The sequence below is a fragment of the Mustela putorius genome, unplaced genomic scaffold (assembly GCF_011764305.1).
Source record: "Mustela putorius furo isolate JIRA1106 unplaced genomic scaffold, ASM1176430v1.1 tig00537227_pilon_pilon_pilon, whole genome shotgun sequence".
Classification (NCBI taxonomy): domain Eukaryota; kingdom Metazoa; phylum Chordata; class Mammalia; order Carnivora; family Mustelidae; genus Mustela; species Mustela putorius.
In genome coordinates this window covers 38,968,197-38,980,964 of record NW_025422368.1, presented here as the reverse complement: position 1 = coordinate 38,980,964, position 12,768 = coordinate 38,968,197, and the positions used below count along the sequence as shown (strand labels likewise).

General features: G+C 37.5%; 1 protein-coding gene across 6 annotated transcripts in view; it reads left to right on the top strand.

The window, feature by feature from the left end:
* The window catches only part of RIMKLB (ribosomal modification protein rimK like family member B), a 76,815-nt gene that overhangs the window by 16,553 nt on the left and 47,494 nt on the right, over nt 1–12,768 (top strand). For 5 of the 6 annotated variants that reach the window (XR_006604708.1, XR_006604709.1, XM_004752509.3 and 2 more), the window contains one exon: nt 5,611–5,842. Coding sequence is in view for 4 of the 6 variants with exons in the window: in XM_004752509.3 (XP_004752566.1) it covers nt 5,668–5,842 (175 nt within the window). In the remaining 2 variants the exon portion in view is untranslated. Of the gene's footprint in view, nt 1–97; nt 332–5,610; nt 5,843–12,768 lie in introns of those variants that run through there. The other variant, XM_004752508.3, reaches the window with a different exon arrangement.

Below are 12,768 nucleotides of genomic sequence, written 5' to 3'. Positions count from 1 at the left end.
AGGAATTGGTTAGTATGATTGTGGCAAGTCTGAAATTCATGGGGCAAGCCAGTAGGTTGGAAATTCAGGGAGGGACTTCTGTTATAGTCTTAATGCATAGTTACTTCTTTGTGGAACTTGTTTTTGCTCTTTAGACCTTCATCTGGTTGGATGAGACCCACCTACAACATAGAGGGAATCTTCACTCAGTGTCAACTTATTACAGACTTTAATCATATTTACAAAATATCTTCATAGCAACATATAGACTAGCGCAAACAGTTGGGCATCATTGTCTAGCCACGCTGACACAGTTGAACTAACAAAATGAAAAATCCAGGTGTTGAAGCAGGTATGTGAATAAAAACTTTTTACTTGCTCAGCTGAGGGAATAGTCGGTGGCATTTAGTTAGGAATGTACAGTAGGCAGATTGAAATAGGATCTCTCAAATTTAGTTGGAAACTGGTTGGAAAAAGATTTAGTAGGTCAATGATATATTCAAATTTCAATAATAATAGTTGAAACCTGGTGAGGATGACAGTTACAGAGAAAGGAGAGAAGGGTTCAGGAAGGAAGTCCTAGGGATTATGTATAGAAAAAGAACTGTCAGGAGAGAAGGGTCACGTACAAGAAGACTGAAGGAGTGCCTAAACTCAATATATGCAAATTTGTTATTTTTCTCTGGAAGCCTGACATAACTCTTATATTCCCCATCCAAGACAGAAATGAAGTCATCAGAAGCACATCTGTAGTAATTGCCAAATGGAGTAAATTCTTAATTGTACATTAGTATGTATATTTTCCTTATCTAACCTTTTTTTCATTCTCAGTCTTTTGATTCTGAGTTTATATGCTATGTCTTATCTGGAATAAATAATGTTCCTAGGAGTAAGAGGTGCCTCAATAGCTTTATGGTAGATTATAATTGTGCTTTTTTCCTAGCAGAATAAGTACCATTGGGAAGGGGGTCTCATGAGAAAAATGAAAGAAGCACTTTATTTATGATTCCCATTTAATTAGCCCTGCCTAGACTATTGACAGATCACAGAGACTTTTATTTACATGTGTATCCAGAAGTTGCATGGGAGAACTATGTCTAATATAAATGTAAATTTTCTTTGTCACATGTCTCTTTGTTAAAAAAAGAAAAACTGATTTAGCAGTTTATCAGTAGCATTTATTTGGTATCTGATATTTGTGCATTGTTTTCCTTAATATTGTGTGTGTGTGGGAGGAACCATTTTACTTTTACAAGGGACTCTACTGTCTTTTAAAATAGTGAATATAATCTGAGGTTTTTTATTTTTGAGACTCAGGACTATCATTTTATTTGTGTACTTTTGGTTTCCTGGACTGTAGATATACCATTATGCTTTTGACTTCTTAGCAGTTTTTTTTTCTCCTGGATGTTTATTAATGGGATAAACAGAAAAGTAGATATGTTGGAGGAGATGCTGGCCTCCACCTGGCCCGCAGGAAGGTGGCCTCCCAGACCAGGAGGGCCATGGGAGTGGGTTGGAGGGGGGAATACAGAGCCTCTGCCTTTGTGGTTGGAGAGTCTTTACCTCTTGTTTCCTGGCTATTCTTAGATGTGAATCCCAATAGGGCAGCCTGATAAGGATAAGGCCACCCTGGGTACCTTTCCAAATAGGAGTGGACCATTGGTTGGAGGAGAGAGTTGTGCTCTTTATTTCCCTGGCAATAAACTGGTCTTGGAGTTCACTGTAAAATTAAAATGGATAAAAAATTGGGGGTGCAAAAAAAAAATTGGGGATGTGTGGGTGGCTCATTCAGTTAAGCTACTGCCTTCGGCTCAGGTCATGATCCCAGGGTCCTGGGTTCCAGCCCCGCTTTGGGCTCCCTGCTTAGCAGGAAGCCTGCTTCTCCCTCTCCCATTCCCCCTGTTTGTGTTCCTTCTGTTGCTGTTTCTCTCTGTCAAATAAATAAATAAAAATCTTGGAAAAAAAAAAAAACCAAAGCCATTTCCTTTAAAAAAAAAAAAATTGGACAGGTATCACTTGAAGATACCAGTACAAATGAAACCGTAAATAATAAGCTGGAGATTGTTAAGCTAACTTGCCTTTTTCAGGCTGGGGACATCATCTCCTTGGTGGACATTGGAATACAGTATGGCATACCTATGATTGTTCACATGAAAAGTAAGACATAACATAAGAATCTTTTGAAGCTGATAAAGAAAATGTATTCCATATGAAGAAGGCTAATCTCAGTGCAGGGCAAGGTCATGATCCCCAGATGCTGCCGTATTGACGGCCACTAGGTGGATTTGAGGAACCGTAGTCATTGGTATTGATGTTGGACCTCTTCAAGACAGTGTCCATATATTTCATAAAGTCTTCTGCAGAGCATTTCTCCAGTTCCAGATCTGGGGGTGCAGGTATCCCCTATGAAAGCCTTGCAGAGATCAGGCTGCTCCATTGGGAGAAATGAAAGGAGGGGCACCTGGGTGGTTCAGTCAGTCAAACATCTGTGTTTTGCTAAGTTCGTGATTCTTGAGTCCTGGGATTGAGTCCTATATCAGGCTCTCTGCTCAGTGGGGAGTCGTCTTCTCCATCTCCCTCTGCCCCTCCCTGCTGCTCATGCTCTATGCTCTCTCACTTTCTCTAATAAATGTTTTTTTAAAAAATGAAAAGAAATAGGGAGGCTAACCCGAACTTGCAGTTAGTTGATGGTGGCATACCAGTGTGGAAACACCCAAAGATTATGCATGGGTTTAAGAGCTGCAGGATGAAGTCAGACATGATGCTTATGTGCATCATCTGTTGGGAGTTGCTGCACAACGACATGAGATTGCAGCCCAGGAGTGTTTTTTTGTCCAATTATAGAATCAGTGAACATAACATGTTGTGTTAATGTTGTGGCCTGCGCATTTTCCATGAGTTGATATACCAGTATTGGCCAACATTTCTACTTCCCAGTTGCCAGTGGCTTTAATATCCTATCCCGAGTTCTGTTGGGGGCCACAACTGCTTTACTCATTCAATACAGTTTCATGCAGTGAAATTCAGTCATATCAGTGAACAGATGATGTTCAAGACCTAAGTGTCAGGGAAGGCACCAAGATGGCTTTGGAGTATTAAATGTCCTTGACAGGGTGGTCCAAAAACTACTTGGTCTAAATATCTTAAGGTCATTTTATAATGCCTCTCTCAAGGGAAACTGGGGAGGCATTAGGTACTCTGATGCGACTTTTCTTATGTGGAGCTTTTCCTTTGAGACTTTTCAGTGACCACATCTTCAGTTCATATTTAGACTAAGGCTCAAGAGGGCATGTTCTTTTTTTAAGAGGTCATGTTTTTGTCCACAGCTGTGGAACAATAACACAAGGGGTCAGAAGCCTCTAGGCACTAGTCATCCCCTTTGCTGATTTCTTGGGTCTTGGCCTGATGCATTGCCACATTTGAGAGCTCTCCCCTTGCTTTTCCACAGGTACAAGTAAGTCATACTCTTAAGTGTATCTCCCATGTTATTTTATTCCTTCCCTGCTTTCTTGTGATTGATGCCTTGAGACCCTGGGTTATGGGGCAGGTGTGAGTGTGTGTGTTTGGGGTTGGGGCTGTGTGTATGTGTGTGGTGGTGCATCTGGCTCGTGATGTTCTGGTCTTATGGTGTACATCTATGGAACAGGCCCTTCTGACCGAGACCCTGGAGAGTGTGTGAATGGTGCATGAGGAATCACTTTCAGTCGTGGTGCTGGAAGCCATCTGTATGGTCATTCCTTTCTCTAGTTCTTACCCTCATTCTTTTTTCTGTGTTAGGTTTGCCATGTCATCTGGGGTGATACTAGGAATTTTTTTAAAGTAGGCTCTATGCCCCAGTGAGGCTAGAACTCAGGATCCTGATATCAAGAGTTACGTGCTGTACTTCTGAGCCAGCCAGGGGCCTCAGGAATTTTATTTTTGAAAAGTTTTGTTTGTTTGTTTGTTTGTTTGAAACCACCTGTTAACATTTGTTAGTAAAACTTGAAACTTTTTGCTTCTTAGGGAAATTTTGAACTGTTGTCTTACTCGTGATACAAGCTTTTGCTCATGATGCAGATTCTGAGAAGCAGCACTCTGTGGAAGAAAGTCCTTTTTTGTATTCTAGTAAACAGTCTGTTGAAAAAAGTTCTATTTAAAGGAAGCATGAAAACCTTGAGTAAGAGTATGCTATCCCCTGATTAAAATAAATTTTAGTGAATGGACCCCAGCATTTAATGTTTTTTTAAGTTGCTTCATTCTTGAACTATTTATTTATTTATTTTTAAGATTTTATTTATTTATTTGACAGAGAGACACAGCGAGAGAGGGAACATAGCAGGGAGAGTGGGAGAAAGAGAACAGGCTTTCTGCAGAGCAGGAAGCCTGACGCAGGGCTGGGTCCCAGGACCCTGGGATCATGACCCCAGCAGAAGGCAGACCCTTAACGACTGAGCCACCCAGGCACCCCTTGAACTATTTATTTTGATTAAAGTTGCTATATAAATGATTTCAGTGTTGATACTTCTCTAGTAACACAAGTGTTACTATCTCATTATTTAAAACATTCCTATAAATATGTTTGTAATAAAATAAATATGACAAAATAAGGGAGGAAAATTGCATAAAAAAACTACAGATATATGAATATATAGAGAGTTAATTGTGTTGGGAAGGATCAGGATATACTGATGATTAGTCTCATCTATTTTATATCAAGGTATTTAATATATAATTAAATATAATAAAGGGAATGACATTGAACATGATGTAGAAAATGGGACTTGTACTAAGTGATCTGCTGTAATTATAAAATGGCAGTGGTAGCTTCCCCAGTGGACGATGGAGAAATGTTGTTTCATGGGAAGTTGTGAGTTTCTATATTTCTAGTGGTATAAAAATTTTTTATTTGAATGAAAGGGAAAAGGCATCATATTACATTATTCATTTTTTATTTGTATAGTTAATATATAATCACAGCATTTATTTGTGTGAAAGCCAAGAATCAGATTTCTTTTTTATCTTACATATAAATATTTTATTTGTAATATAAATAATAAATATAATATAAATAATATAAATTATATTTTATTTTATATATTAATAATATATTATATATAACATATTTTATACATATTAAATATATGTTATAATATGATATAAATAATAATCAAATAATGTTTTATTATATACAAATATATTTTTTATATTTTATTTTATATATATATATATAAATAAAACATTATTTGATTACAATCGCCGAGAGATTACACAAGCAGGGGCAGAGAGAGAGGGAGAAGCAGGGAAGTAGCCTTCCCACTAAGCAGGGAGCCCAATGTAGGACTCCATCCCAGGACCCTGGATTGTGACCTGGGCCGAAGGCAGATGCTTAATCGACTGAGCCACCCAGACACCCCGTTAATAAATAATTTTAAGTAATCTCTATGCCTAATGTGGGGCTCTAACTCAGACCACCAGAATCAAGAGTTGTACACTCTACCAACTGAGCCCAGCAGCCAGGTACCCCAAATAGATTTTTTTTAATATGAGGAAGTGAAACTTATTTTCATATATACAGGGGAGCCCCACAAACATGAAATTCCTTAAGTAAGAATTCTTTATTTACTCTGTGAATTTTGTCTTTCTGTATAGAAAGAATCGGCATTCAGGAGGAAATAATTCAAGAGAAGGAAGACCAAGCAGATCAAGATGTGTAGCTCTGTGGCAGCCAAGTTGTGGTTTTTGACAGATCGTCGAATCAGAGAAGACTATCCCCAAAAAGAGATTTTACGAGCATTAAAGGCCAAATGTTGTGAGGAGGAATTGGACTTTAGGGCTGTGGTGATGGATGAGGTGGTACTGACAATCGAGCAAGGAAACCTGGGTAAGTCTATACTAAGTAGTTTAATGGAATTTTTCCTTAAAATGTTTTGAATCCACATTTTTTAGGAATAGTTTGGAGGAAGGAATTCTTACTAGCCTTATCATTATGAAGTATCATCTAATCTTAAAATCTAGCATTTTTTTTTTTTAAGAGAGAGAGCACAAGCCTCTTAACCAACTGAGACACCCAATATTATGGCACCCCCAAATCTACTATATGTTATGGAAGAAATGGAAACAGTAGTACTTAATGAACCTCTTGCTTTATTATGTGGGAAATAGTTGTGAGAGAAATTAAAGATGATCTACTAATTTTTTTCCCATTATTGCTGCCTTCTAATTTTTAAAGACCTTGTTTATAAAGTGCTCATACGAGAATTTACCTCATGGTGGTCTTTTTTAGTAAATTCATCAAATTCCACATGTGAGGGGTGCCTGGGTGGCTCAGTGGGTTAAAGCCTCTGCCTTCAGCTCAGGTCATCATCCCAGGGTCCTGGGATCAAGCCCCGCATCGGGCTCTCTGCTCAGCAGGAAGCGTGCTTCCTCTCTCTCTCTCTCTCTCTCTCTCTCTGCCTGCTTCTCCGACTACTTCTCTGCCTACTTGTGATCTCTGTCTCTCAAATAAATAAGTAAAATCTTAAAAAAGAAAAAAAATACTGTAAAAAAAATTTCACATGTGATTCTTACTTTCTTTTTTCTTCATAAAATATTTTTTACATATAGTATAAAATACTAATAGAATTTTATTCTTTTTGCTGGTTAGAAATGTCCTAATGATTTGACTCAGTTGGTGAGAAGTCTGGTATTTTCAGTATTTCATGTTTGGTTTTGGGTTATAAGGGGAAGATATCTTAGAAATACAGACATTCTTTAGAACTGACTTAGGAGTCTTTACATCTTTAGAAAGTTAAGACTTTCTTTTTTTAAGATTTTATTTATTTATTTGACAGAGAGATCACAAGTAGGCAGAAAGGCCGGCAGAGAGAGAGGAAGAAGCAGGCTGTCTGCTGAGCAGAGAGCCCAGTGCAGGGCTCGATATCAGGACCCTGAAACCATGACCTGAGCTGAAGGCAGAGGCTTAACCCACTGAGCCATCCAGGCGCCCAAAAGTTAAGACTTGTTATAGCTAAGTTGGTCATTTCTGTTAAGGAGCATTATATGGTGGCATATACATGGCATTTTTAATTAACTTTCAGAAAATACTTCATAGTTTACTGATAGTATTAGGGTATAAGACAAACACTTAAAATAGATTCTACATTACTCGCTTTGTGTCTAGAATCATGATGAGACCATGTGTTTTAATTTTCTCATCAGTAAAGTGGAGAGAGATGGTTATTGTAAGAATATTATTCAATATGTAAATCTGCTATGAGGGTAGTTTCATTCACACCTTAGTTAATGGATCTAGAATCTTACATGATAACATGGTACTATGGTTTAAGTAGGTAGAATCTCTTAGCAGTTACTCTTTACTCTGCCCTCTTGACATTTAATTCATTCTCAGTACCTTTCAGCAGTTACTGTTTTGTCAGCTGATCTTTAATATGTAAATTAATTTATATCAAAGACTTAATAGAAAAACAGAATGTTCCCCATTTTAGTATAAATGATCCTCATGCTAATTTAAGATCAAAAGTTATTGTTGCTGTAGAAATAACTTCTTTAGAACTGAACTTTTTCTAGATTATTTCACTTTAGTGTATAAGTAGTTACTACCTTTACAGGAAAGATGCGCAGTATTTTATTTCAGTCAGGCTTTCTTTTTTTAATGTATACACCTAGGTCTAGCACTTAGTTATTCAGATTCTAGAGATCTGGGATAGAGCCTGTTTCTTTCATTCTTTCATAAATATAATGAAAGTATTTATTATGTGCTAGTTAATTGGTATGGTGTGCAAAATGAAACAGGCTAAGATTAACATTAATCAAGTGATCATGCAAATAAGTGTAAAATTGTTATAACTTTGGTAAATTATAAATAGAGTAGAGTGGATTTGCCCCCGTGCCCTGTACTGTACCTATGACAGATACTCCTGATCAAATAAATTAAAATCCTGAATCTAAGGCTCCTGGGTGGCTCAGTTGGTTAAGCATCTGCATCTTAATTTCAGCTCAGGTCATGATCTCAGGTCCTGGGCTCCAGCCTCTTTGGATTCTGTGCCTAATGGGGAGTCTGCTTAAGATTCTCTCCCTCTGCCCCTCCCCCTGTTCATGAACATGTACCTTCTTTCTCTCTCATATAAATACACATTTTATCTCTAGAATAAAAAAATAAAATTCAAAATCTGTCACATGCTTTTAGAGTTCACAGCTTTTCAACATAAGTGCATGTACAGTTGTTGAGATTGGAGTCAGAAATTTGGATACTGTATTGTGTTAGGAGCCATGCTCTTGAAGTATGTGTGAGAAGAGGCTTAAAGGGCGGTGTGGTACATAGCTCACTAAACACCACTTCCACAGGGTTAGGGTATATGTTTCTGTGTTTTATTTATTTATTTTTTAAAAGACTTTATTTATTCATTTGACAGCACAAGCATGGGGAGCAACAGGCAGAGGGAGAGGTGTTATTATGTTTTAAAGGTTGGAAAACCAAAGGCTGCATAATATATACTGGCAAGAATATAGAGAAATTGGAGCCCTCCTACATTGCTAAGGGGAATATAAAATAATGTAGGCTCTTTGGGCAAAATTTTGGCAGTTCCTCCAAAGGTTAAACGTAGAATTACCATAGAATCCATCCCACTCCTGCATATATATCTAAGAAGAATGACACATGTTTGGGAGTGATTAAGATGGCTTGGTGTTACTTCTTCTTTAAATGTTTGGTAGAATTCACCAGTGAAAACATTTGGTGCTATGTTTTTCCTTGTTTGGCGATTTTGGATTATTGGTTCAATATGTCTATCCTGATTTTTTAAATTTTTTAGTGATTCAGTCTTACTAGGTTGTATATTGGCAGGAATTTATCCATTTTTTCTTGGTTATCCAATTTGTTGGCATAATTTTTCATAGTTGTTTCTTATAAATCTCATTTATTTTGGTGACGTCCATTGTTAATATCTCCTTTCATTTCTAATTTTTGTTACTAAAGGCCTCTCTTTTTTCTTAGTCTAGCTAAAGGTTTGTCAATTTGTTGGTCTTTCCAAAAGTTAGTGTTGACTTTTTTCTGTTTTTTCTATTTCAGTGATGTGTGTTCTAATCTGTATTTTTCTTTTTCTCTTCATGGTGGGTTTAGTTCTTTTTCTGCTTGTTTATGGTGTAAGGTTAGGTTGTTGGTTGGAGATTTTTCTTAATGTACATTTTTTTTTTTAAGATTATTTATTTATTTATTTGACAGAGAGAGAGAGAGAAATCACAAGTAGGCAGAAGTAGGTAGAGAGGCAGGCAGAGAGAGAGGGAGAAGCGGGCTCCCTGCTGAGCAGAGAGCCTGATGACAGGCTCGATCCCAGGACCCTGGGATCATTACCTGAGCTGAAGGCAGAGGCTTAACCCACTGAGCTACCCAGGCACCCTAATGTGCATTTTTTTTTTTTTAATGTACATCTTTATAACAGTACACTTGGCTCTTAACACTGCTTTCACCACATACCATAAGTTTTGGTGTGCTGTGTTTTGCTTTTGTTTTAAGATACTTTCTCATTTCCCTTGTGACTTCTTTTGTCTCATTTGTTTTAAGTGAGTGTTATTTTTAGGGGCTCCTGGGTAGCTTAGTTTGTTAAGTATCCAACTCTTGGTTTCAGCTGAGGTCCTGATCCTTAGGGTTATGAGATCAAGCACTGCATCGGGCTCAGCGCGTGGCATGGAGCCTGCTTAAGATTCTCTTCCTCTCCATTCCCCTCAAAATAATTGTTACTTAATTTCCAGATATTTGTAAATAGTTTCCTTTTGTTAATTCATTTCTAGTTTCATTCCATTGAACTTTAACAAGAAAAGATACTTGGTATTATATCAGTATTCTTAAATTTGTTGAGATTTATTTTGTGGCTTAAGATGTGATGTATCCTGGAGAAAATTCCATTTGCCCTTGAAGAATGAGAATTGTGTTGTTAGGAGTATTTTTTATATGTTAGGTCCATTTGATATGTAATGTTTCTTCCAGTTACTTTGTTTCCTTATTAAATTTTCTGTTTGTTTGCTCGATCCATTATTAAACGTGTAGAGTATTTGGATTTTTCACTTATTGTTAGTGTCCATTTCTCTCTCTGGTTTCTCACGGTTTGTTTCATACATGGGGGTACTGTATTGGGTGCCTGCATATTTATAATTGTTATAAGTTCCTGGTGAATTGACTCATCATAATAATGATGATTATCTCTTGACAGTTTTTCTCTTATAGCCTATTTTGTCTCATAAGTAGGACCACTTCTCTCTTCTGGTAACCATTAGCATGGAATATCTTTTCTTAGCCTTTCACTTTCAGCCTTTGAGTGTCCTTACATCTCAAGTGAGTCTCTTGTTGATAGCATATATGTGGGCATTGTTTTTTTCTTTTTTAAGATTTTATTTATTTATTTGACAGAGAGGTAGAGAGTACAAATAGGCAGAGAAGCAGGCAGAGGGAGAAGGGAGAGGGAGAAGGAGACTTCCTGACAAGCGGGGAGCTGGATGTGGGACTCAATCCCAGGGTCCACAGGAAGATACTTAACCGATTGAGCCATCCAGGCCCCGCCCAGGCATTGTTTAAGGTCCATTTTGTCCCTCTATCTTTTGTTTGTTTTTGTTTTAAAGACAGATGTGGGGAGGGACAGAGGGAGAGACTCTCTAGCTGACTGACTCCTCACTGAGTGTAGAGAGGGACACAGGGCTCCATCTCACAACCTGTGAGACTACAACCTAAGCTGAAACTAAGAGATGAGTGCTTAACTGACTGAGCCACCCAGGCACCTCTCTGATACTTACTTTTAATGTGATTACTGAAAAAGCAAGACATTTTATCATTTTCTGTATGTCTTATACCTATTTTGTCTCTTTTCCTCTCTTGTTACCTTCCTTTGTGTTTTGTTAATTTGTTGTCGTGGCATGCTTTAGTTCCTTATTTATCTGTTATGTATCTTCTGTAGGTGTTTTATTCATCATTATTGTGAAGATTATATAATAAAACATAGTATGGTTTTAATTTTATTTTAGGTGATAAATTTGTTCATATATAAACTCTACCCCTATGAATTTCCCCTAATATTGTGTTAATAATGTCACAAATTATATCTTATATTTTGTATTCATTGACAGTTTTATAGGCATAGTTATTTTGTATGCTTTTAACTTTTTAAATTTTTAAAAATAAGCTCTAGGCCAATATGGGGCTTGAACTCAGGACCCCAAGATCAAGAGTTCCATGCTGTTTCTACTGAGCCAGCCAGGTGACCCTGTATGCTTTTAATTTCAAATGCTATACCAGTAATAACACTGATTTATGCACTACCATTAGAGTATTTTAGGATTCTTTATGTATTTATATATTTACCTTTACCCAAGAGCTCTTTTTTTATACTTTTGTGTTGCCTTCTAGCATTCTTTATTTTTAAAGATTTTTTATTTATTATTATTTTTTTTAAAGATTTTATTTTAGTTTTAAAAATATTTTGTTTATTTATTTGACAGAGAAAGAGAGAGAGACCACAAGCAGGCAGAGCAGCAGACAGGGTCAGGGGGAGTAGGCTCCCTGCTGAGCAGAGAGCCCAATGCAGGGCTCTATCCCAGGACTCTGGGATCATGACCTGAGCCGAAGGCAAAGGCTTAACCCACTGAGCCATCCAGGCGCCTCAAGTTAATTTTTTTTTTAACTTTTATTCTTTTTCATTTCTGTTATTGGACTTTCCATTTCAGTCTGCGATTACTCCTTGGTGTCTTTGTTGGGATTTTTGTTTGTTTTGTTTTGTATTTTGGATCTGTTGATTTTTGCATTTTTTAACCATGGTTTTCTTGATTTCCTTCTCATGTTTTAGTTCTTTTAGTATCTTTGAGACAGTTGTTTTACTTCATTTGAAAGTTATACTTACCTGTTGCTTTGAAAGGCTATACTTTCCTGTTTCTTTGTATGCCTTCTTAGTTTTTGTTGAATATTGTACATTTGAATCTAATAATGTAGTAACTCTGGAAATCAGACTCTCCTCCTTTCCCAGGGTTTGTGTTTTTGTTTACTGTTCTTTGTTTTCTTATTGTTATAGATGGTCTGTGTCCTGCAGATTAGCCTGGGCTGTAAATGGAACGTTTTCTCAGGACTAAACCTTTCCTTGTTATGTATGGTCACTTTGTAATTTTTCCCATATATGCAGGGTTTTTTTTTTTTTTAATATTTTATTTATTTATTTGACAGACAGAGATCACAAGTAGGCAGAGAGAGAGAGGAAGGGAAACAGGCTCCCTGCCCAGCAGAGAGCCCAGTGCAGGGCTGGATCCGAGGACTCTGAGATCATGACCTGAGCCGAAGGCAGAGGCTTTAACCCACTGAGCCACCCAGGGGCCCCTGCAGTTTTTTTAATAATGTCCTAGTCTTTCATGTCTGGCTCCTGAAAGGGGAAAATGACAAGACATAAGGGAGCAGAGAGGTTATTTGAAGAAATAAATCCCCTGGAAGTCATTTTACCTGGAAGGGGAGGGGCTTATAACCATGGGTGGAGATAGTACAACAGTGATAGCTACTGCCCTTTTGGTTTGCAATTCTGTGATCAAAAGTTGTAACCAGTAATCAGAGGAGAGGTCTTCAATATCTGAAGGACAGGGTCCTTTTAGTGAACGCTGGCTTCTGCAAGTTGTCAGTTGCCCCAGGAACAGGTGCATAGTGTGCTTTAGGATTGACTTGGGGACTCTAACACAGTTATATATGACAGATTTTTCAAGTGCAGTAAAAGTCTAGGGGTGGCTGACCGATTCCTGGTGTACCCTACTCCACCCTTCCCAGAATTGTCTCTTATTTTTTTTTTA